This window comes from Chlamydotis macqueenii, chromosome 1, assembly GCF_036417535.1.
Source record: "Chlamydotis macqueenii isolate bChlMac1 chromosome 1, bChlMac1.mat, whole genome shotgun sequence".
NCBI classification, from domain to species: Eukaryota; Metazoa; Chordata; class Aves; order Otidiformes; family Otididae; genus Chlamydotis; species Chlamydotis macqueenii.
Genome location: NC_141556.1, coordinates 31,163,441 through 31,186,624, shown reverse-complemented (window position 1 = coordinate 31,186,624; position 23,184 = coordinate 31,163,441). Strand labels below are relative to the sequence as shown.

Here is a 23,184-nt window from a genome sequence, read left to right as displayed (position 1 = left end):
CCACAGTACAGAAAAAAAAAGGAAAGAAAAGGAAGAGGAAGAGCTATAACAACACCCCTCCGTGGGAAGTAAAAAAAAAAAAAAAAAAAATCACTGATTGTAACAGAACTGAGTAGAGGTTAAGGGCCCTCAGTGCTTCATAAATAGATCTTAAAATAAAAAAGCTGACATGTGGCAATACAGCTTCTATATTGTAACATCATGACTTGGTCTCTCTTGGCCTGCACAGATCCTGGAGAAGCATGTTACAGGGATTAAATCCCTTTGAATGTTAAAGTCTTCCTCTTTTGAACCACAAAGAATATTAATCCTCCACCCCTGATCTACCAACAGCTGCACTTTTTTTTTTCCTACTTGACAGAGTGCAACCAGATAGCACGCCACGGTTGACCTGAATGTAAATATTGCTATTTGGTTTTGAACTGCTTACTTTTTGCAGAAATAGAACAAATCTGGCATCAGCTTATCTGCAGTACAAACAAGAGTAAGTGTTCAGGTACCTAGAAACCTCTTTCTAAACAATTACATCAGAAGAATTGTAAAAATAATTTATTACCTTATTAAAAAAATAACACATTTTACAGTGACTAGTATAGGAAATCAGACAAGAATGTTCCCAGAGAAAGGGCATGTGTGTATACAAACACATGTATATTAATATACAGATTATGGAAAAGTGAGTGTTAAAGTGAACCGCTGCAGTTCAGTTCAGGCATGATTCCAGCATGTATGTCTAGAGTCATACATAAAATCTTTGTGAATTACTCTCAACCCTACACGTAACTCTCATTCAACTACCTCATACAGTTTGTGAAAGAACTTGAATTTCAACAAAAGCCGGATAAGATAAGACAAGAATAGGCAGGCTGACTATAAAACAAATCCATTAAATTTCCATTATAAAAATAAATATTTTCACACATTTGAAGAGTCCTATGTCAGATGAACTACTAGAGTGCTCTTCATTCAGATTTAAACATACAACTGACTGATAAGCTAATACAAAACCTGGTCTCTCTATATAATCCTTTAGAGTCCCAAACTTCAAAGCCAGGAAATAAATCTCATTATATTTACTATTCTTAATTTTCACAGACATTTTATGATCATTTTCTCATTTTGGCTGTTTCTATTCTTTGAATTATTTAGAAATATGAACACTGCAGAAGCAGATATATGTAAGTTAATAAGAAACTAGCATAGTTTATGTTCATAAAAGATTATGCTGATTAATTAATTGAAGTTTCCAACCCATTAAAAAATCCACAAAATAATAATATTTCTGACACTATGCTACAATATTAAAGCCTTTGGCATAAATTATTTTTTACAATTAATGCATACTGTCGACAGAAATCTGCATGAAGGCAGTTACGTAGCATTTGCTATGTAGCACCTTGCTAGCTGGCTGACCATAAAAAAAACCAAGCATATCCCACAATAGACAATTATGGAAATAGAAATGTGGTAAGAAAAGTGCAATCTGGGGAAGCAGAAGCATGAGGAACATGAAAGATGACAACCCTTGGATTCTACAAGAATTGAAAAGTGTTTAAATATCATGCCTGTGTGGAAGAGAGATTTTTCAGATATGAAAGGTTAAGTCAGAAAATTTAGCATCTAGTTCTACTACAATAAGCAGTTTTAGTACTGAAAACATACTTAGTTCTGTATGGCTTACAAAGCTGAACCACATCCTAAGCCCTTGCTTTTCAGTAATAAAAATATGTCAAACAGAAAAGAACAGTGAGTTTGTGAAACATTGTTGGTAATATCATATGGAAGGACTTTGTCCAAAGACTCAGAGTAAGGAAAAATGAACTAGACTTCATTCTAGCTCTGTGTGTCTGAAAATACTGCAACACTAATCATACGTTCTCTAGTCTGGCAAATTGGACTTAAAAGCAAATATAGATGAAATGAATACCCACCTTACTGCATTTAACATCATTTCTGAATTGCCAGACATATGTGAAGACAAATAACTGTCTAAGCACTGCGCAGAAGTTAAAAATCACATTTATTTAGCTATTCTTCATACAGAAGCACAGACAGATTACGATGTACTCTCAATTCAGGGAAAGAGGGGAAGGAAAGGTGAGAAGAGGAAGAAAAGTGCTTCACATAGTTTAACACTGACCCATTCAAGCAGTTAAGGAGCAGCTTGGAACAGCTCCAAAGGCTAAAGCAGCTCCCTTTCCTGTTCTGCTTGGCCAGATGGAAGATGACCATATTTCAGGATTTCAAGCAGTGCTAAGGCTTGGAATATCTCACATTTTACTCCATTTTTCGCTTAAAAAAAAAAAAAAAAACAACCAAAAAACCCCCCCAAACTTATTTGCTTGTTTCATCTAGTATTTGATTAAAATGTTTTGGGGATAACAAGACGTACCATAATGGGGAGGCTGGAGAGGCAGAAGGGAGGGGCAAAAGAAAGACCCTAAACAAAAACAAGGAACAGAATAAAATGGAAGAACTCTCGGAATCTGGTTGATGTAGCAGCACCATCCTCCCCTCCATAGGAACCCTTCCCCTTCACCCCCCAACTTATGTAGAGCTTTTATAGAGCTGAATATAATTATTTCATCTCCTTGTAAATGTTAACTCAAAATACGGAAGTATGCTGATTTTTTTCCGATTCTAGCTGTTTCTCTGTATCAATGCTTCTCTTTATTAACTCTTAATCTAATGAATTTTCCACTATTTCATCTTATACTCCTTATTTATCTGTTAAGTCTTTAAAGTTCAGTATTACTTATGCCCATTACAATGCTAATGAGATTGCACAGCCTTTTAATGGACACCATGAGAAATTCTGGATGTGATCCAGGTGTATCTTATTACCCAAAATATGCTATTATTCCTTTCTAGTAGTTAAGGCTAATGACATCATATGAATTAATATGATGGAAAAGTAACAGATGCTTTCTTTAGATTTAAGTGATAGAATCCTATGGTGCCTTTGTTGAAGGTCTCAGGTTCAGTCACCCTTTGTATTCTTTTATGACATGGATCTGCAGCAGATCTTTTGAAAAATAAATATTAATAGTTTTAATTTAATAGGTACTGTAAAAAGGATTCTTTCAAAACTCAGAGATCTGCAAAACAATAAAGGAGCACTGGAGGAGAAGAACACAATGGTTAAAAAACTATTAAATAAATTAATTTGCCTTACTCTTTACTAATCAGGGTCACTAACAGAAGCTATAATGCAATAAAATAGCATGCACTGTTGATAGGAGACATTGCTTTATCCTCAAGGGAATTTCTTTTGCAGTTGTCCTCCGAGTTTAATCTTACTGCTGTGGCATCTCTTATTCTTTTTACTAGCTCAGAACCAGGGTAGAGCTTAATAAGCTATCAATGGAAAGAAAAGTAGAGCATAAACGGAAATTATGCATTAATAAAAGGAACACTGAAATGCATAACTTGGTTTTTTTTCACACTTTACAGCATTGATAGATTTTAAGTCACACCATCTGTTTAATGACATAATGCTCAATGAAATACCAGTTGTAAGCAGGAAGTCAGAAGCAATTTTACAACTCATATAAGGTTTCCTTCCAGGCAGAGAAGAAAGAAACAGCAGACGAACTGAAGTTCATCTTAGAAGACTAAGATTTTAAAGCCTATACTCTTTCTAGGTCTATAAGGGCTATCCCTCCTAGATTTCCTTTTTGCTACCAACTTATTTGCTTAATTCTGATTTAGAAATTCAGACAACTTTTTTTCTCAGGTATGATATTGGAAAATATTTACTAAAGGAGAAGGTTTCAACTTACCTGATGAAGATCGTTGCCTAGGACATATTCCTGAAAGTAACCCGGTGCAGCAGATGATGCTCTGATGGCCTGCCACAGTTTATACTGACAGCCTCCAATATAATGAGACTTAACACCAGGAAAGTGATTGTAGTTTCTAAAAACAAATGCTTTCAGTGGTGTTCCTCTGCTTACAATGGTGCTTACTGCAGCTACCTAGTGAGTTAAGAGGAACAAAAATAGCTACGTACAATGACAATAATAATAATAATAATATCATAATGACAGCTTCCCACAGTATGAAATTCAGTTTATACATTAAACACATCTCTGGAATCCTACTTGGTTCATTATTTATTTACTTTGTTTTATGATGCCTATCCACATTTTAAAAACTGAAAAACAACCCACAAAAAAAAAAAAAAACTCCCCAAAGAAAATGCTATTTTTAACCTGAAATTAATTGTTTCCACTTGCTATTCTGTTTCTACCAATATCTATCCATTGATATTTAAACAAAAAGCTGGTGTCATCTGCATGATTTTCAAATGTTTTGCCTTTATGAATAGTTTTTTGTTCTCAGAAGTCAATAACCAGCAATGCAACAATGCCATTAAGTATGAATGTTAGAAACATCAATCAATTTATTTCTCCAAGAAAATGATTACTTAATATCACAACCTGAATTAAAGGATTGCAGGAAGGATCTCTCCCAAAGAAAAAAAGCAAAAGAATCAAACAAAAATCTTTCAAGGTTTTTTGTAAGGACACTGAAATGTCATTAACAAAAATCACATATGTAAATCTAACTGCAGAGCCAAAATGGTATTTCCATAAAACAAAACGGATTACTGCAAAAAAATTACATCTTACAGATATAAATCACATGAGGGGGAAGTACCTACAGTTATGGAGGAGTGTTAGAATGTGCAAGACCTTTTAGTGATAATGCACCGAGCCTTGCTGGCACTGTAAGAACAATACTCTTTAGCAGCCAAGTGGGTGTTCAATTCTATTTTGTTTACTATTTTACAGAGTAGAGTGTTTTTGTGAAATGTAACTCAATAGCACTAGCAGCTGATGCTGTGATATCACTGTATTTATTTCTATTCTTCAGCTACGTAAGTTAAATCTTTTAATTCACAGTAAGTCCATCCTTACAGAAAAGAAAACAAGAAAAGTGTAACTTCTATGTGACAGTGCAGAAGCAAAACACACGCATGATTCATACTCCATCATTTGATAGAGAAAAAGTTTCCTGGTTTTGTCAAAATGAAGGTTTGGTTGTAAGCACTACTAGAAGCAGTAAGAAAAAAAGGAAACATTGGAAAAGTTAATAGAAAAATTATAGAATTGATGCCTGAATTTATTTTTGGTAATACCCTTATACACTTTCACTTCATGATGGAGTCTAAGCTATAAAGTGCTGAGCACCTTCTGGAAAAGTCCATCTCGCGATTAATTTAAGAGCAGCAGAGCAGACAAACGCATGTTTTAGTTTGATTTTACTATGCCTTGTAAAGAGTGCCACCAGTGCCAGTACTACAAAGCAATTACTGGGAATAGCTAGTTTCAACTCTATTTATATTCACATTTTATTACTGAAGAACATGGAAGGAAGCCAAAGATCCTGGTTCAAAGATAACTTCCAAGTTAACGTAGGATAGCTTCTCTTTCAGAAAGCAACATACCGCTCCAGCCTTTTCATGACCTTGTTTTAGACATGGACTAGGAACGCAGTCAGTCAAGCACGTTTCTATGTTTAGAAAAATGTGAATATCTTCCATTTAACAGCAAAGCATTGAATATAGTACTATGACACCAAAACACCTGTTAATTACAGATTGTTCTGAAATATGTGCTATTATATTTCTCTTCTTTCTTCACACTCTATCCTTCACCAGAAATAAAATACTCGTGCTTTCTCATCTTTCACTCTTGTGCTGCTGCTGTATATAACATCCCTCCAATTAATTGGTGCCCTTTATGTCATACAGGAAGAGTAGAGATCTTGGTGGCTATGAATATGACTGAAGAAAACCTGGTAATCCAGATAAAGTAAGGACAAACACTACAAAGTAACACAGACCACAGCTAACACAACAGGATCTCCAGATACTAGAAGTCTCTTATATGAAAAAACAAACTTTGCACAACTTCAAGAAGGTCACCTAGTGTTTTTCTTTTTATAAGCCTTTTAACATCTCTGACACATATTCTAACTTAAAGTATTAAATAAAAATATGAGAAATTGCTGCAGAAGTTGAAAAAATCTAATGAATTTTTATCCTTTAAAAGCATGGCTTAACTCATATGGAAGTGTGGAGAAGGCATCAACACTCATACTACTTATCCAATACTCTTCTATGAATAGTACTCTTACTCGGAACTCTTAAAAGTACTTGTGGAATACACAATCAGTATTTACTTTAGAAAACTGTACTTACCTTCGGACATTTGGAATTTCTTGCAGTTTCAATCATAAGATTGGAGCCCATTTTTTCTCTACAAATAAGTGTAAAAAATTAACAATGCTCCATCAGTTTAGCATGAACAAAAGATAGAAATTTTCATTATCCTTAGTTCTGAGAACTTTACATTTAAAAGAAGCAGTGCTTGTATTTCACTTTAATAATTGGATTTCAATGGACCAATATTTCAAACCTTCTAGGCTGTTGGAAAAACCGAATAATTTTCTCACATCTTTTTTCTTATGAAGGCCAGAAATCGATGCTTCAGAGTAGGTACCTTAAACTACTATGCAAATTTAGACATTAACGTCTAAAGATAAAAGTTGAATATCACCTTCAAATTTATTTTAGTTTTGTTGCTAGCATTAATACTGTAATGGTGCATTACACAAAAGTCTTTGTCAAGCCTTACTATTCAATTATTTTCTTTACCAAAGTCAAACTATTAATTCCACAGTTTATTCACATACAGTGTTAAAAAAGAAACCCTCCTAATTTTAATTTTATTGAATAGTCCCTTGTTCTTGAAAAAAAAAAAATGAGAACAGTAATTCCCAACAGAAACATTCCCTAAAATGGGCTAACTGGGACTGTAAATATTTTAATTGCAACTGTATTATGAATTACTATAATGACATTATAATATTTTATGTATTTTCAATACAAACTGTTACACACCGAATCATCTTGTTTGACCACAAGCATACAGATCTTTCCTTAAACTGTCCATGACAACACCCAAATCACTAATATCAACAGTTAGTTTAAATTCTGTAAGCATTTTACATTTTTCCACTCATGGGTTATTACTTCACATATAATTTCATTTGCCATCCTATCCTAAATCTTCCATTTATCTGCTTTGTTTGTGTCTATGACCTATGTCCTATAGACAACACCTACCCAAACAACAGGTCTCCTTCAAGAATGTTGCTCTTTCACTGCTTTCACTCACTAACATTGCAACATTTATTTCCCTAATGCTATGAAGAGCATACTGCCAATCATATGCTTAAAGAAACATTCTAAGGGGCCACAGCCAGGGTGCAACCAAATAGTTTGGAGATTTCAGTTAGAAAGGCAAAATTGTAGCTTTTACCCTCTTCTAACAACAACAACAAAAGTAGCAGGAAGCCATGACATCTTCACCAAACCTACAGGAAAGACTTATATTGCACGATCCATAAGGATACAGAACATCTCACTAATAACGCTGCAAAATCTATTAAGTATGTCTGGAGTGATGAAATGGTACAGAACATGTTGCCCGTCTAGTCACTGGAAAGCAGCCTCAATTTACACTTCAATTTGCCTAACAAATACTGGTTTGAAGTATTATTTGTAATCCCAAACACATGCATTATCCATTTTCCTAGCAACAGAACATGTAACTTTTACCCTACTCTCCATACAGTGCTTGACTGCTTCTCAAGCTCACAAATTCCCAGTATGGGATTTTAGTTAGCCTGTGAAAACCCCTAGCTGCTCACCAAATTTGTCCAGCGGTTTCTCGAGACAGTATGAAAGAAGAAAATTGAATATGTAAACAACGGTCAAAAGAAAACTTGAAACTGTAAGCCAGGTTCTTCTTATAAATGCAATTCAATACAGAATTACATAGATCAATGTACGGTAAGTATAATTTTCTGTACAAAGTAACAAAAGTAACTGATTAAAACCAGTCCTCAAACTGCAATTCAAGGAATACATAAGACTTAAAATAAGCATATATGCAAGACATAAAATCAATAGCCTACAGCACTTAGCATAAAAAGTTAGTTAATCAAGATTGTAATTTTCTGAAATTGAATTTATAACATGCCTCATGAATGCATGCAAGATCAGCCTACTGCAACATTAGCTTAATTATTTTCAGCAAGAAAACTTTCTGACACAAAATAATACCATCGATATTGTGGTAGAGCTAAATGTATATTGCATGCCTGTATATTGTAAATGGATACTCTCTATTTCAAGCAAGGCTGAAAAGACTACTACCATTTAAACAACAAAAACCCACCCAGCACAAGGAAGGCTTTTAAATTTGAAACAAAACATAAAGCAGTTTTCCCATGCAACGACTGAAAGTTAGACCTGACCTTCTTATTGCGATAAAGAGATGCTATATAACTTTTCAATATCCATCTTAGTTCTAGGCTTCCATATCACAAAGATGCCTGCAGAACATCACCGTTTTAATAAAATGTTGTGTAGGCATAGCATCTCCCTTCAACATTGCAGAATTAGGTCAACAAAAAGTCATTTGTTGATCAGTAAATTTAATTTTAAATTTAATCTACGGATAATGTAATAATTGCCTGGCCTCCCTCCACTGCACAGGAGTAGAGTGCTTTGCCTCTCTCATGTGTTGCATGTAGCTGCAAAGAATAACGGCATTTTAATGAAAGGCATGTAAAATATTTTCACATGAGGTAATTCTGATTTTCACTAGACTACTTTTAGTTGGGCAGGGGAGGAAAGGACGGAAGACAGAAAATGTCTTTCCTTAAAAAACAGGAACTCCAGATATCAGAGAAGAAGAGCTCATGATATTGAATTTGATAAACACAATTATTCCTAAAACTACGCAAAAGCACAGTCAAGTGGTGCTTGGAAGTGTCTCTCTCTCTCCACGTCAGCAAACAAATAAGATGCTTAAAACTCAGGCAGCACACATATTGCCACTATAATGTCTAGAAAAATACTTTCAATCCCATGAAACACATGAATAGTGTTCCCAAAGTAACTTTACTCTCAGACAAGGTTGTTACAGTTCTTTCAGTAGCAATGCCAGCTTACAGCATTTGGAAAATTATGACATTCATTTGCTAAAAATTATAAACAACGGAACTATCAATGCAAACACAGATTAATAAAACTAAGTAACAAAACTTGTAATATAATAATTTCTTTCAATAACTTTTCCTGAATAGCCATTAATGCATTTCTATATAGAACTACGAACAAATACCATTTCATTAGCAACTCTGACACAGTGGATATTTTTTCATTGCAATCCTTACAGCTCATTTCCCTTTTCAAAGAAAGGGGCAATGGGCAAAGCTCCTTAATATAGCTGTTAAGATTTAAAATCTCTACTACAGCACATTACTTCATTTCTCACCATGTCTCCTATAAGAAAAAAGGCACAGCAGGTGGCTACCAGAATTTGTAGCAGATCTATAATGAGTCACATCAAGCAGAGCTGGCAGGCATACAGGAATATAATCAGAAATCAGCGCATTAAAGCTTACTTTATTCCCTAGAAACAGAAATAATTACATTAAAGGCTTTCAATGTTTTGATAAATATTAAAATAGCTATTTCAAAAGAGTGAGAATCTATGCTGATCTTTTCCAGTTGTTTTAGGAATTTGCTTACCAGTGAAACAATAACAAAACCAAAGGCTCTCAGACATATACCCAAACAATATACTTTTTCAAACTCTCAAACTATATACTAATTATTTTTCAACTGATTATTTTTTACTTACTTGAGCATTTTTTCCCATATGTCACTGTCATAAAAGGCGTGGCTCCAACCCATTTTGACTGTTCCAACAATGACATTCTGCTTAAAAACATCTGATCCTAACTTGCGATACAGTTCTTCACAATCATCCAGAGGGATATGGAACAACCCCAACATAAAAGCTAATATAGCTCCTGAAAAAGAAATATTTTGAAATGTAAAATGTAGCCTGGAGTAAGATTATAAGGATGGATTACCATTTAACGTAGTTCATAGCTCAGCAGAATATCTATCTTGAAGCTCAATTGACATTTATATCACTAAATTCCTGTTCAGAGATCACAAACTATGTTTTAAGAGGATATATACAAGATAAGAAGAGTCTAATTCCAAAAACACAACTATGAGAAGTTGAAAAATGTCATTATTTCAGCTTGCAGTTTTCATCCCTGCAAGCAAGTACATAGCAGAAAACAAATTTAATCTACTGCTTTATTTGGAAAGAGAAATGAGTAAGAGAAATCTATACTGTGGTATTAAGATATATATTTGGAGCATTACTCGCTATCTGGCAAGTTCTGAGTCAGTAAAGAAAATTTCTACGAAAATGCTGCAAAAAGAAGGGAGTTTTGATTAGTTTGGAAGACATTTAGTTGCAACCATTTATAATCAGTCATTCATACACACTGCCATCTAGTGTGTGCCTAAAAAAAATTATGACCTACCCTTGTAGGAGCAACACAACAGTATCAAAAAGGATGGCTACAGAATACCATTAAAAATACTGTGGGAAAAATACAATAAATGCACCACTACAATTCTTAGATATATTAAACTGAAAGGGACATACACAACCTTTAATTGCACAATACTGTGAGGACATATAATTAAACATTAGGAAAAAATAGGACACATGATTTTCCAATTTGGAAATGAATGCAATAGGTTTGAATAAAATTAATTTTAAAAGGATTAAATTCTTGAAATAGAGTAAGAATAAAACATATGCAGAAAGAACTGCATAAAGAAAGTCAGATGGCTTTAAAAGAAACTACTTCCAAGCTTTCTTTGCTCTCACAATCCCACCACCATGATAGCTGAGCATCAGTGGATTGATGATCTCAATTTTTAAGATGTAGCAGACATGCTTAATGTAACCTGGGCCTACTTGACACATCAAAGTCTCATCAAGAGAAACTTACTCAGCTGCCAAATCACCAAATGCCTGTATTCAACACAGACTAAATATCTAGCAGCAGAGAAACATCATTTTTTCTTATCATGCAAATCCTCCGCTACTTTCTTTTCTGCTTAACTCTCCAGCACCAATTCTATAATATCATTCATTTGCTGTTTTGGCAAACGGTTTCAAAGCCAAAACCAACACTGGGTCAAGAAAATCAGCCTATAAGGCAAGTCCGAGTAAACCAGCTATGATGAAAGCCTTTAAATGCACAGGAAGCTGCATTTAAAGAAAGAAAGAATCTGTTATCCGTGTTCCTGGGGAGTTAGGACAAGAGGAAACAATCCAGAGGAACCTTGACAGGCTGGAGAGGTGGGCCCGTGCCAACCTCATGGAGTTCAACCAGGCCAAGTGCAAGGTCCTGCACCTGGGTCAGGGCAATCCCAGGCACAAATATAGGCTGGCTGGAGAATGGATCAAGAGCAGCCCTGAGGAGAAGGACTTGGGAGTAATTGTAGATGAGAAGCTCAACACGAGCAGGCAATGCGCCCTTGCGGCCTAGAAGGCCAACCGCATCCTGGGCTGCATCAAAACAAGCGTGGCCAGCAGGTCGAGGGAGGTGATTCTCCCCCTCTACTCTGCCCTGGTGACACCCCACCTGGAGTACTGTGTCGAGTTCTGGAGCCCCCAACATAAGAAGGACATTGACCAGTTGGAGAAGGTCCAGAGGAGGGCCACGAAGATGATAAAAGGGCTGGAGCACCTTTCCTATGAGGACAGGCTGAGAGAGTTGGCGCTGTTCAGCCTGGAGAAGAGGAGGCTCTGACGAAACCTTATAGCGGTCTTCCAGTACCTCAAGGGGGCCTACAGGAAAGACAGGGAGCGACCTTTCAGTAGGGCCTGTTGTGATAGGACAAGAGGTAATGGTTTCAAAATAGAGGGAGGTAGATTTAGATTAGATATTAGGAAAAGTTTTCTTACACTGAGAGTTGCAGAACACCGGAACAGGTTTCCCAGAGAGGTGGTGGATGCCCCATTCAACCCAAGATGCCCATTCAAGGCAAAGCAGGATGAGGCTCTGAGCAACCTGATCTGGTTGGAGACATCCCTGCTCCTTGCAGGGAGGTTGGACGAGATGTCCTTTGAAGGTCCCTTCCAACCCTAATCATTCTATGATTCTATGAAATTTGAACTGCACCAGGAAGATCCACATTAGCTATTTGGAATTTTTTTTTTCCAAAGGTAAAGACAGCAGATCACTAGCATAGATTTTTTCTGAAGAAATCTGACATGATTCAAAATCTTATATAATTGTCAGCAGTGAAACACACACAGCTTATCCTTCCCCTGGGAAACAAAACAGCCTCCTAAGGAGGCTACAACACTCTGTAATACCATGACTTGACTTATCTGTGAGTTCTGAAAAAAAAAACTTCTTCCATCACAAAGGTGTTCAAAATGCATTTCATAACAGGAAAAAAAAAAAGTCATCACCACAGAGAAATGCCAGCTTTGTTTAAGGAGGCTCCTCATCTGCAAATCACCGGCTGGGAGAACACATGGGGGCTCTAGCCCTGTGTTGTTTTTAACAGCTTGGGTGGAATATTTCAGGAGAATATCCTTATGCGAAGTTCTTATGCAGATTTCACATACATCCAATACTGATGAACAAGGAGACCAGTACAATTCAGATACCTTTCTAGTAAAATGCACTGGAAAACAATATGCTTAGGGAACCTTTGGTCACAGTATGTCAATGATCAAGTCCCTCAAATGATGCATGTGAAATATAGGAATTCTGGAAAAAGTGTATTTTTAAAATTCTTGGAGCAGGCTAGCACATTTGAAAATGTGATCGTATGCACTTTGCTTGATCACATACTCTTGACGTTATAAACTCCCCCCTGTAACTGACTTACATCTTGACTGGGAGATTGTATGAGCAATGAAAAGAACACAGAAGCCACATCCTCAGGATACCTGTAGATAAATTGTCCTCAATGTGTTAAGTGCTCTGTCATCTATAAAAGCATGTTATACTCTGGAGAACAGTGATAATTACCCTCATTTACAGAATTCCCAGCAGCTAAGTGCATGGGGCTATGGCACTTCTTCTCAATTGCCCTGTTTACATCTTTGGCTTTTTGCACAGAACAGGCATAAACTTGGTACACAATTTACATTAATTTTGTTCCCCATAAAAAAAGTTCAGTGGCTATCACTAAACTGCATGTGCTTGCAGATTTTCTGGTGCTTCCATGCCCAGATATTGTGCTCAGCGAAAGGCAGGTGACTTAAGCATGCAGGGCCCATTACAGCATCATTAGCCACCTTTCTTTGTGACTGCCTGCATTTACACCCTATGACCACCAGCAAGGAGAAGTACAGGGAAGCTAACCAGAAAGACAGACTTTGTGATGCTGAATTCACTGCAAACTGATTATTCCTAAACCTCAAAGACAAAACAGCTAAATGATATTAAGGGATATGGAAAGCACAGCAGGAAAAAAAAAGAACCGTAATGCACAAGAGGCATCTTTCCTATCATTTAATACATCACTCTTGTAAACCACACCTCATCCAGCTGCAAGCTTCTGCAAATCCTATTGGTGTATGTACCATCAACACAAACTCAAACAGTAAAGTACACTGCTAGCACATGCTGACAGATATGCACAACCTCTCTCAACCACATCTTGTCACCTATTGCAAGTTGGACTACTGCAGACAAAAGCTTGGTAGTGTAAACAAAGCTTAAAGAACAGGTTAAATATTAACTAGCAGTTACAAAACCCAAAATCTAGTGAAGAATTAAGAATAATGTTAGTTCAAATCACAGTAGTGGGATCAAATTAAGAACATCAGGCCTCTCCATCAAAGATAAAATGTCTGTATCATGACTGAAGGAGACATTAGAGAAGTGTTTTACAGTAAAACTATCTTCCAACCATGTACTGCTAAATTAACTAACAATTTGTTTCGAAGACTATTAATAATGTAAAGCAGGGAACTGTATTGTGCCTACAAATAAACTCTGTCTAGTAGACCTAAACATTCTCCTCTTCCCTACTCTTTTGAACCTACTAAGCAAATCTCTGTAAACATGCACATTGTATCTACTCATGGCAATCAGCATTTAATGTTATTTCTGAATCAAACTGTATGGAAGATTAAGTATAGTGCAAAAATATTGAAGATCGTGGGTTTCTAAAGGACAGTGAGCTACTGAACTACAGCTTAATTCTTATGTTAGAAATCAGCATTATGCTGCCACTGGTCTAGCATCACGTTTTAAAAGATTATAATCTCTTTTGGAATAAATTTATGCTTTAGAGTTTCCTACTTCCTAGGGAGGAGTAACTTATAATTGAGTCATAGAGTAATTAAGGCTCAGAAGAATCTCTAGAGGTCATCTAGTCCAACCTCCTATTCAAGCTGGTTCAATTAGAACAGGTTACTCAGGACTTGTTCAGCTGAGTTTTGATTATCTCCAAGGATGGAGACTCCACAGCCTGTGCAGACAACTCCTTCCGGTCTCTGACCATCCCTGCAAGGAAAATATGATTCCTTATACCTAACTGTAATTCTCCCAACTTGTTTGTTGGTTTTTCTCCTATCACTGTGCACCTTCAAGAGGAGTCTAGCTCCATCTTCTCTGTATTTTCCCATTAGCTGAAAAAGGAATAAAGCCTCTCCTTAGCCTTCTACTCTTAAGGCTGAATAAACCCAGTTCTTGCACTCTCTCCCTATCTCTCATGGGCCTGCAGTCCTCTAATCATCTACTTGGCCCTCTGCCAGACTCGCCCAGTATGTACAAGAACATACCCAAGAGGTTAAGGTTCTACTGAGGAGCCCAAAACTAGACACACAGTGGCCAGAGACCCTTAATCTGTCACGTACATTCTTGTGCATATGAGCTTTGTTGTCAGCCTCCTTTGCTATAAGGCTACACCAATGATTCATGTTCAACTTGTTCCAATAGGACCATGTCTTTTTCTGCAAAGCTGGTTTCTAGCTAGTCAGCCCACCTCAAATGGAGGGCTTGGTACTGGGCTTTATTGAACCTCGGGTGGTTCCTGTCAAGTCACTTCTCCAGCCTGCACAGGTTGATCTGAACAGAGGGCATTACTGTACTGACCACTTCCTCTAATTTAGTATCATCCAAGAACTTGCTATATGCTCACTCTGTCCTCTTGTGCAGGTCATTAATAAAGACAGGAAAAACCACTGGCCCAGTATCAGTCCCTGAGGGACGTTACCTTATTTGTCTGTAAAGCCCATAAACATCTAAGATATTTGTATCTGTGTGCAAAATGAAGGTTTCACGTTCCCTGAAAAAATGACAAATCAATTTGAAGCTACAACCATATCATGAATCATCCAAAGTTCTTATTCAGAAGAAAAAACAAAGACTTTTGAAATCACATCTGTACTTTCCCAACTTACACTCAAAGTCAGAAACCAGCAAGTTCTGCAAAATCTACATTTATTGTCAAATATTCTTCTACTATATTCATAGCAAAATTCCAAATTCTGGCTTAAGAATTACCTGTGCTTACACCACAAATATAGTCAAAAAGTTGATGAACAGGCTTTCCAGTTAGTTCTTCTAGTTTCCGTAGAGTCTGAAGTGCAACTAAACCCCTGTAACACAAAAAAAATCTCTTCACATACAACGGTAGTTTCATCTTACATATCTCTAAGCCCACCTTAGCTTAATTATAACTAACTGTAATTGAATAACATTAATAATCCTGAATTTTTCAGAGAATGAAAGAGTAGCAAAACACAATTAAAATGGAATGATGAATACTAAATATAAATTACATATGTAAGCATACTAGAAATAGTACTCAGCAGCAACAGCCATATTGATCTATAGTGAAACTGTTTTGTAGGCTCAGGAATGATCAACTTCTGTGGATGTAGACTCAGGATAGATTTTAGCTGCATACACACCACACGGTACTTAAAGTTTGGTTTTAATAGGGCTACATAACGCCCCTTGGGACACAGTACTTTTCTATCTGTGTTTTTTCTTGCCTCAATTCAATATACTTGAAATAATAGGAGAGACACATTCCAGACCATCAGATTCATGCGTCTACAGCATGAAACAGTATCTGGCATGCTAAGGTGCTAACTCTGCTGGGCTAGAGCTAGAGAACTGTGTATGGCAAAAGGAGCACCAAACCGAGTACCATTTGGCCAACACGTTCTGCTGAGAATGGCACCTCCCGCATGCCGCCCGCAAATCAGTCCTGGCTTGTGCTGAAAAGCAGTAGTCAACCCAGACCAAAACTATATCCAGATGAACACTACCAATTAAGTGGCACAACACCCAGTAGTCAGTACTCAGGCTCACTCTCTGGATTTGTTCCCTGTAATGTTATAGATGTAGATACTGCTTTCTAAAGATAAGGTGTCTTATAATGTCACTCCTCTAGAAATCTAAAAGAAAAAATTAACACACTTTATTTATACCTAGAGCATCTTTCTTCCTACTTTGTAAAATCTTTCTGGTTTGCAGTTAACTTTTCGAAACACAAATGCTCAAGTTGTGACATACCTCAAAATCATTTATAAGGAGTAAGTGTAAGTAAAGAAATACTATAGGGAAACAAAAAGTTTGTGAAATGGTATTTCTGCAATGACTTCATACTTCACTGTCTACCAATACAGATTAGTGAATCAGTAAATATTTGCCAACAAGATTTCTTCAAGTATGACTGAAAACACAGCTTTTAGTAAACATCAGACTTCAAATTTAATGAACATGCTTCTGCTACTACTCTTCAGAAATTGTGGTAGGTGCATAAATTCATGCAGAACTAGGGCATACATAATTAAGGACATGTGGTATATAAATTTAAAAAAAAACCTGTTCATTATAGAAGGAATATAAATCAACAGCATGTCTGGACAAGCTTTCACCACTAGCCTATTCATTCTTTCAGGAGACCAGTCCTGCTAAGGCAGGTCACCCTCCAGACAAGTACAAGAACATTTTCTGTATTACCAAGTCAATATAATCATAAGAGTATAAACTACTTCTAGCATTTCACACCAATTTTGTATTTCTGCGACTAGACTTTCGAGTAGACTACCTCAAATAACCACTTAATTTACTTCCAAAAGGAGAAAGAGCCAATCCAAGCACTCAAGTGTGTAGCCAACTTTAAATGGGTAATTTCAGTGTCATAGGACTACTAATGCATGGAAACTGAAAGACAAACGCACACAAAAATAATACCCACCACTTGGATAGTCAAATGTAACATAACCGTAAATCGTAAGTTGCATCTTTGGGCATAAACTTATGAAAGAAAAGTTGCAAATTTATTTCCAGTTACCATATGAGAAAGGCTACAAGTATGTTTAAAAAAACAAAAAAAAAAAAAGAAAGAGGTTTTACCTTGTTCCACCTCCATCAATAGTGAGGACACGAATTCCCCAGCCTTTCACAGGGTCTGTATATCCAATTATAGCTAAAGTCTCTCTAACAGCAGCCTGAAGACTTTCGTCATTTGCCTGTCTCAGTCGCAACAGGCACGGTATTAATTTTTCCTATTGATAAATACAAAGGTATTTCATTCTAACTATATGTTTATACCAAAAGAATCCATGCCTAAATTTACTAGTTTGGCATTTAAGTATAACAGTAATATATTAGTTTAATGCAGAAGAAAACTTATTGTAATCTGTATTTACCTATCTTTCTTTCTAACAAGGGAAAGAAAGAACTCAAATATTATGTAGTACACCTCTCATTGCTAAAGTAACCACCTCTTGGAATTAAACAATCAAGCTGTAAATTTTTTGAATAGTTAGAAAAGCCGTATTTATCAGCAGTTCAGTTTTATTAACATTAACATCATATTTGCCAAACATAAACTCAAGTATGGAGCACACTAAGTGGAGCTAAAAGCCCAGATTTTGCTGAGTATCACACTGCCTTAAAACAGGAAATGCCTTCAAAGTACACTAATATTCAAACAAATAAACAAAAAATCAAAATTCTTCCTCACACTGACTAATTTTTAAGTTATCAATTATTATCACAAAGATACAGAGTATTATAATAAAAATGGGAGTAGTGAGTGTACTCTTTCATAATAAAGCAGTTCACAACATCTATTGATGTGGATACCTGACCTGCTCAGATGATTCATCTGGCCTGCATTCCATCCCCAAACATCTCTTTTACGGCAGTTCTACAATCTATGTCACATATCTGTCACATCTTGTGGAAAAAGGCATGGGACTGACAAATGCTGCGATTTGGCTAGTACTGCTAGAATAGTCTACCACCCACCTCCTGTCCTTTCACTGCAGGAAACAGAACGAGGACTAGATTACATGAACTTATTTGATGGTTATACTCCAATCTTGTCATCTCTCATTGAAGGAAGCATGTAAACAACCATAAAAACTGTCATGCATATGCAGATCAACTGTACCGTACGTTCCCATCTGGTCAATTGCAAAAGAGGACACAGTGTACGACCTTCATCTAGAATAAGCTATGCTGTCTATACACATGACAATGCTGTATGCTTCTAAATTAACCGTTGCAATCTTAAGAACCTTTAGCTAAACTACTGATAGTCTGCATACAACCTGCTTGACTCAGCTAAAAAAAAAACAACCTATAGAAACATTCGCACTGTCATCTTTACAAAAAGGAAACATGACCAGCCTACAAAAGTGCAGGAGAGAGTTTTATGTTACTCTGCGTCAATTGTCTGTCAGATACTTATCCTTTGTCTAAGCATAAAGACTATACGCACCTTAATTGCAACTCTTCTGCTCTCTGGAAATTCCAGAAGATGATAAGTCAGTTCTTCAACCCTGCTGATACAGACTCTTCGATTAGAGGATCTTCGTAGGGCTTGAACTAAAGCTCGAGTCCTGTTATCAATACTCACTCTTGCAATAATCTAAAAAAAAAAAAGATAAAGTTAAACAAATAACATAGAACTACTCTAAGAAAAGTCAAGACTAATTCCAAACTGCTATTTTAAGATTTCTCAGAAGCAATGGACGGCATGTTGTACAACAGATCTGTTACAAGCTCCAAGTAAACATAAACAGGCAACTTTTTGATTCTTTGTTTATTAGAAAAATAAGTAAAGAAGGCTCACAGCAACAACGCATCAAACAAGCATGTGTCAGCATGTACTCAGAGGAATTTTCAGGCCAACTCTGAAATCATAGTATCTGGACTGCGGACTGTAAGATTGCTGTAATTACAGCAAAAAAAAAGGCAGCTAGCTCTGTCTAGACTTATGTACTCTCACTCCACACATATATAAAGTAAATATATGTATATACTATACACACAGATACTATACACTTTCTGTATAAACTTACATGTACTTATATGTACTTATATAAAAAGTATATACACATTTTTATATATGTATACATACAGATACATATACATATCTGTACTTATAAATAAATATAAGTTTACATATAACTTATAGTATGTGTGTATGTTTATATAGTTTTTATATATGTGTATATACATATAATTATTTATATAAGTACATACGTACTTCTATGTATGCCTACATATAAATGTATGCGTGCATACATAGTACATACATAGGTATATAACTCATTTACCTAAGTATATATGTGTGCATACACATATATGTAAGTTTACATATAGGTATATACAGACATCGGCATGTATAGTATCTATATACACTTGTATAAAACACACACATACACACAGAGAAAACATATAAAGAAGTAACACCAAAGACTTGCCTTTTCTCGCTGAAGAGACAGATGCTTTTCTCTCTCTTCTGCAGTCTTAGCCTCTTTTGCTTTGTCCTCCTCATCTTTCTCATATACTTCTTGTTCTGGCGGTTTACTCTTTTCTTGTGAAACAACTTTTGTATCAGATCTTAACTTGGGAACCAACCCACCAATGTAACTGTCTACAAAAGCTTGCACACTGTTGCTGGGATATGAAAGAAAGTTTGCAATACTTTTTTTAGTGGACACTGGAAGAGCAGTACTTGTCTTTTCAGCATCCACAGTCTCTGCTTCAGGAGCTGCTGAACCCACTGTCTTTTCTTCACTCATTACAGTATTTTCTGATGAATCAAGCTTATTCCTCTCTTCACTCTTAGAGTCCTGTAACAAAGCACTCTTTTTTTTCTCTTGATCCATAACAGAATTATTATTAAAGTACCAGTTGATATGATCAGCTACGAAGTTGTAAGTCTCTCCAAAATTTGTAGAAAAGTAGCTTATATGAAAAAGGTGGTTTTTAGTAGACACTAAATCTTCTGGAGTATCTTGGTAAATGCCACTTGAACCTACTAACATAGACTCCGAGTTTTCACTTGCACAAGTGGATTTCTTTGCAGCTGGGCCTCTGTTGCAATCCTCCTGAGTTATGGCATCTGTGACATGTTTATCATTTTCTAGATTCGCACTGATGTTATCTGCATCTGCATTACTTTTATTTGCTTTTCCCAGAGTACCTGAGTGTGACTTTAATCGAGATATCCGTGAAACCAGTTCACTGTGAGTGCCAGACACTGCCTTTGAAACAGATTCTATAGTACTCTTAATTCGTGACATGCGATTGTTCACTTTTGCAAGTCCTTTGGAAGAAGAAGTTAAAAGTTTAGAAACTCTGTAGTATAAAAAGTCATGGCTATAAATGTATTTGTTATACCAAAATATCCTGCTTCTGGCCCATTTACACCGAGGTTCGCTTGTATGAAAAACTCTTGGGTGAATGGCATGATTTATCCTCCAGCACACTTTAGGTCTATACAGATACAGGTATTTGCTTCTTTGCTTCCACCAAAGACTTTTTGGGTTAATCACAAAGAACAAATATGTGTCTAAAGATAATTGAACTGTCATTACTTATAAATAATTACACCTTTTCTATGTTGCCTGTCTACTTCATTCCAGAAAATAGATTTCAGTTAAGTCTTGTATCACGGTGTTATCTGAAAAATAAAAAAAAAAAAACAACCCAACAATAGAAACCCAAACCCAGTTACACATACTAAAAACTTAAAGTTGTTTAAAGCAGATGCAGCTTATGTATTCTTGCAGTAAAAACAGATAAACATTCATATTGAATAATGGCATGAGAATATCTACAAGTCAGGACATTTGGTAGTGTCATCCCAACACTTTAATTTCAACATGTTATTCCTTAAAGGTCACTTTAAGTCCATCTTGAGCAATATGCAACACTTATCGAAAGCATTTAGTGACATATAGAAAATTGCTTGGTAGTCTTTCCAATAAGGAGAAATTTGTATCTCTACAACAAATTATCTTGTGCAGAGACCAAATTTCAAGTAAAATTGCCATTGCAGTGCCACACTCTTGCAGAATTCCTCCCAGGGGAAAAAGGACACCAATTATTTGAGCAAAGCTTCAGTATAAAGCCACAAGTTCACATAATCATAAAATGGTTCGGGTTGGAAGGGACCTTAAAGATCATCTAGCAATTATGATCTTTAAGTTCAATGAAACGTTCCTATCCTAAGTGCAATACACAGTCCTTTCTCTGCCAACAAAGACGTTTCTGGGGTGGATCAGTTTTACGCAGTATACAGGAGCTGCACTGAAACCGCAAAAGCAACTCCATTATTTCCCTAAATGCCAAGCCCGGGCTTCTCCAGCTCCTGTAACAAGTGCTGGAGGAGGTCAGGCAGGCCAACATCCGCGCAGCTCAACGGCAGCGAAGCGACAGCAGAGCCGAGACGCCACAGGCAGCAGCGTCCTTACTTACAGTTTCCTCAGCGGCTGCCTGAACCTACGCTGTGCCCGTGCCACACCCGCCAGCCCTCCTGCTCGGTCCCCGACGACGCCGCGCAGCCAGGCTCCTGGACAGGGACAGAGGCGGGGGGCTATATGGGGACACGGGCGCCCACCGCGCTGGGAGGGGGAGCGGGTTCTGCCTCTGCCTTGCATCATTTCGCAGAAACGATTTCGAGAGCGGCCCCGTAAACAAGAGGCGAGTGCCCCCCTCCGCGACCCCGACCGTACGTCACGCGCAGACACCCACCCCTGCGTCACGCACGCGAGTCTCGCGTGCCTGGCACGCGCTCACCGCCCCCCTCCGGGCCCCCTGGGACGACGCGGCCCACCCCGGCCACCCACCTGCGCTGGGCAACGGTTCTCACCTCCCCCCCCGCTCCCCAGGCCGCCGCCGAGCGCCAGGCCGGGCCTGCCGCCCCTCACGAGCAGGGCAGCTGCCAGGGCCGCGGCCCGCACGGTGCCACCCCGGCGGAGAGGGCAGGAGGGCGGCGGTACCGACAACAACGACCGCGGCCCCGGGCAGCGACCTGGGCCGCGCTACTGCGCCTGCGCCGCGCCCAGCACGCCGGAAACAGCTGAGACGCGGGGCGGGGCGGGAGGGGCAGTGTGACGCGGGGTGGACGCGCGGCTGGCGCCACAGCCCGTTGGGCGGAGCTCGGCGGGGCAAAGTCACGGCCCTGGCGGCGCCTGCGGCGGCGGTGGCGGCTGCGCGCGAGCTGCGGCAAGCGGGGGCGGGGCGGTGATGATGACGACGACGACGACGACGACGTGCGGAGCGGCATGCGGGGAGCGGGGCCGGGGCCGGGGCCGGGCGGGGCGGGGCGGGGCGGGGCGGGGCGGGCGCTGTCCTCTGTGCGATCGGCTGCTGTGGGGCTGCTCCGCTCTGGCGCTGCCGGCGGCGTCGGGCCCTTCGTGCCGCTTCCCCGGAGGCGCTGGGAGCGAGGGGGCCGTGGGGAGGAGGAGGGGAGTCCCTGCTCGGGCTGGCATCTCGGTGTTACCCAGCCAGGCTTCAGCGCAGCAGCAGGCCCGTCTGAAACACGGGTTTTTTTTGTGAAGTTGCCTAAACTTAGGGTGGTGGTGAAGGATGGTGAATGCGCCGTGTGGCTCGGTAGACTGACAAACGCCTTGCCTGGAACCTTAGGGGGATAACATTTCATTTCTGATTTCATATGCCAGTCATCTGCTTCTGTTCTTTCTCATAAATTAAAAAGTAAAATTACTTTTCTCACCTGGTACTTTCTTCCCTGAAGGAAAATTTATACCTGTTGCATGTTGTAATTATTAACACGTGTTTTTTATTAATTGAACAGATTGAAATTTCTACATGTCACTCCTCTCTCCCAGCTCATGTTGCACAGCAGTTTTTCCTCTTCTTAAATACGTTATTGCAGTATATACCAATGTCGCTGACGGGGCCAGCTTTGGCCAGCAGCAGGCCTATCTTGGAGCTAGTTGGAACTGGCCCCTTCCAACATAAGGGCAGCTTCTA

General features: G+C 38.2%; 1 protein-coding gene across 1 annotated transcript in view; it reads right to left on the bottom strand.

Moving 5' to 3' along the window:
- PNPLA8 (patatin like domain 8, phospholipase A2) overlaps positions 1–22,236 on the bottom strand; it is a 40,063-nt gene extending 17,827 nt beyond the window's left edge. Inside the window, exons 1-8 of the mRNA XM_086748135.1 lie at positions 22,038–22,236; positions 19,665–20,869; positions 18,677–18,826; positions 17,302–17,453; positions 15,436–15,530; positions 9,726–9,897; positions 6,209–6,266; positions 3,783–3,977 (exon numbers count right to left, since the gene is read on the bottom strand). Of these exons, the coding sequence (XP_086604261.1) occupies positions 3,783–3,977; positions 6,209–6,266; positions 9,726–9,897; positions 15,436–15,530; positions 17,302–17,453; positions 18,677–18,826; positions 19,665–20,780 (1,938 nt within the window). The 5' untranslated portion in view covers positions 20,781–20,869; positions 22,038–22,236. The remainder of the gene's footprint in view (positions 1–3,782; positions 3,978–6,208; positions 6,267–9,725; positions 9,898–15,435; positions 15,531–17,301; positions 17,454–18,676; positions 18,827–19,664; positions 20,870–22,037) is intronic.
- Positions 22,237–23,184: the final 948 nt, after the last annotated feature.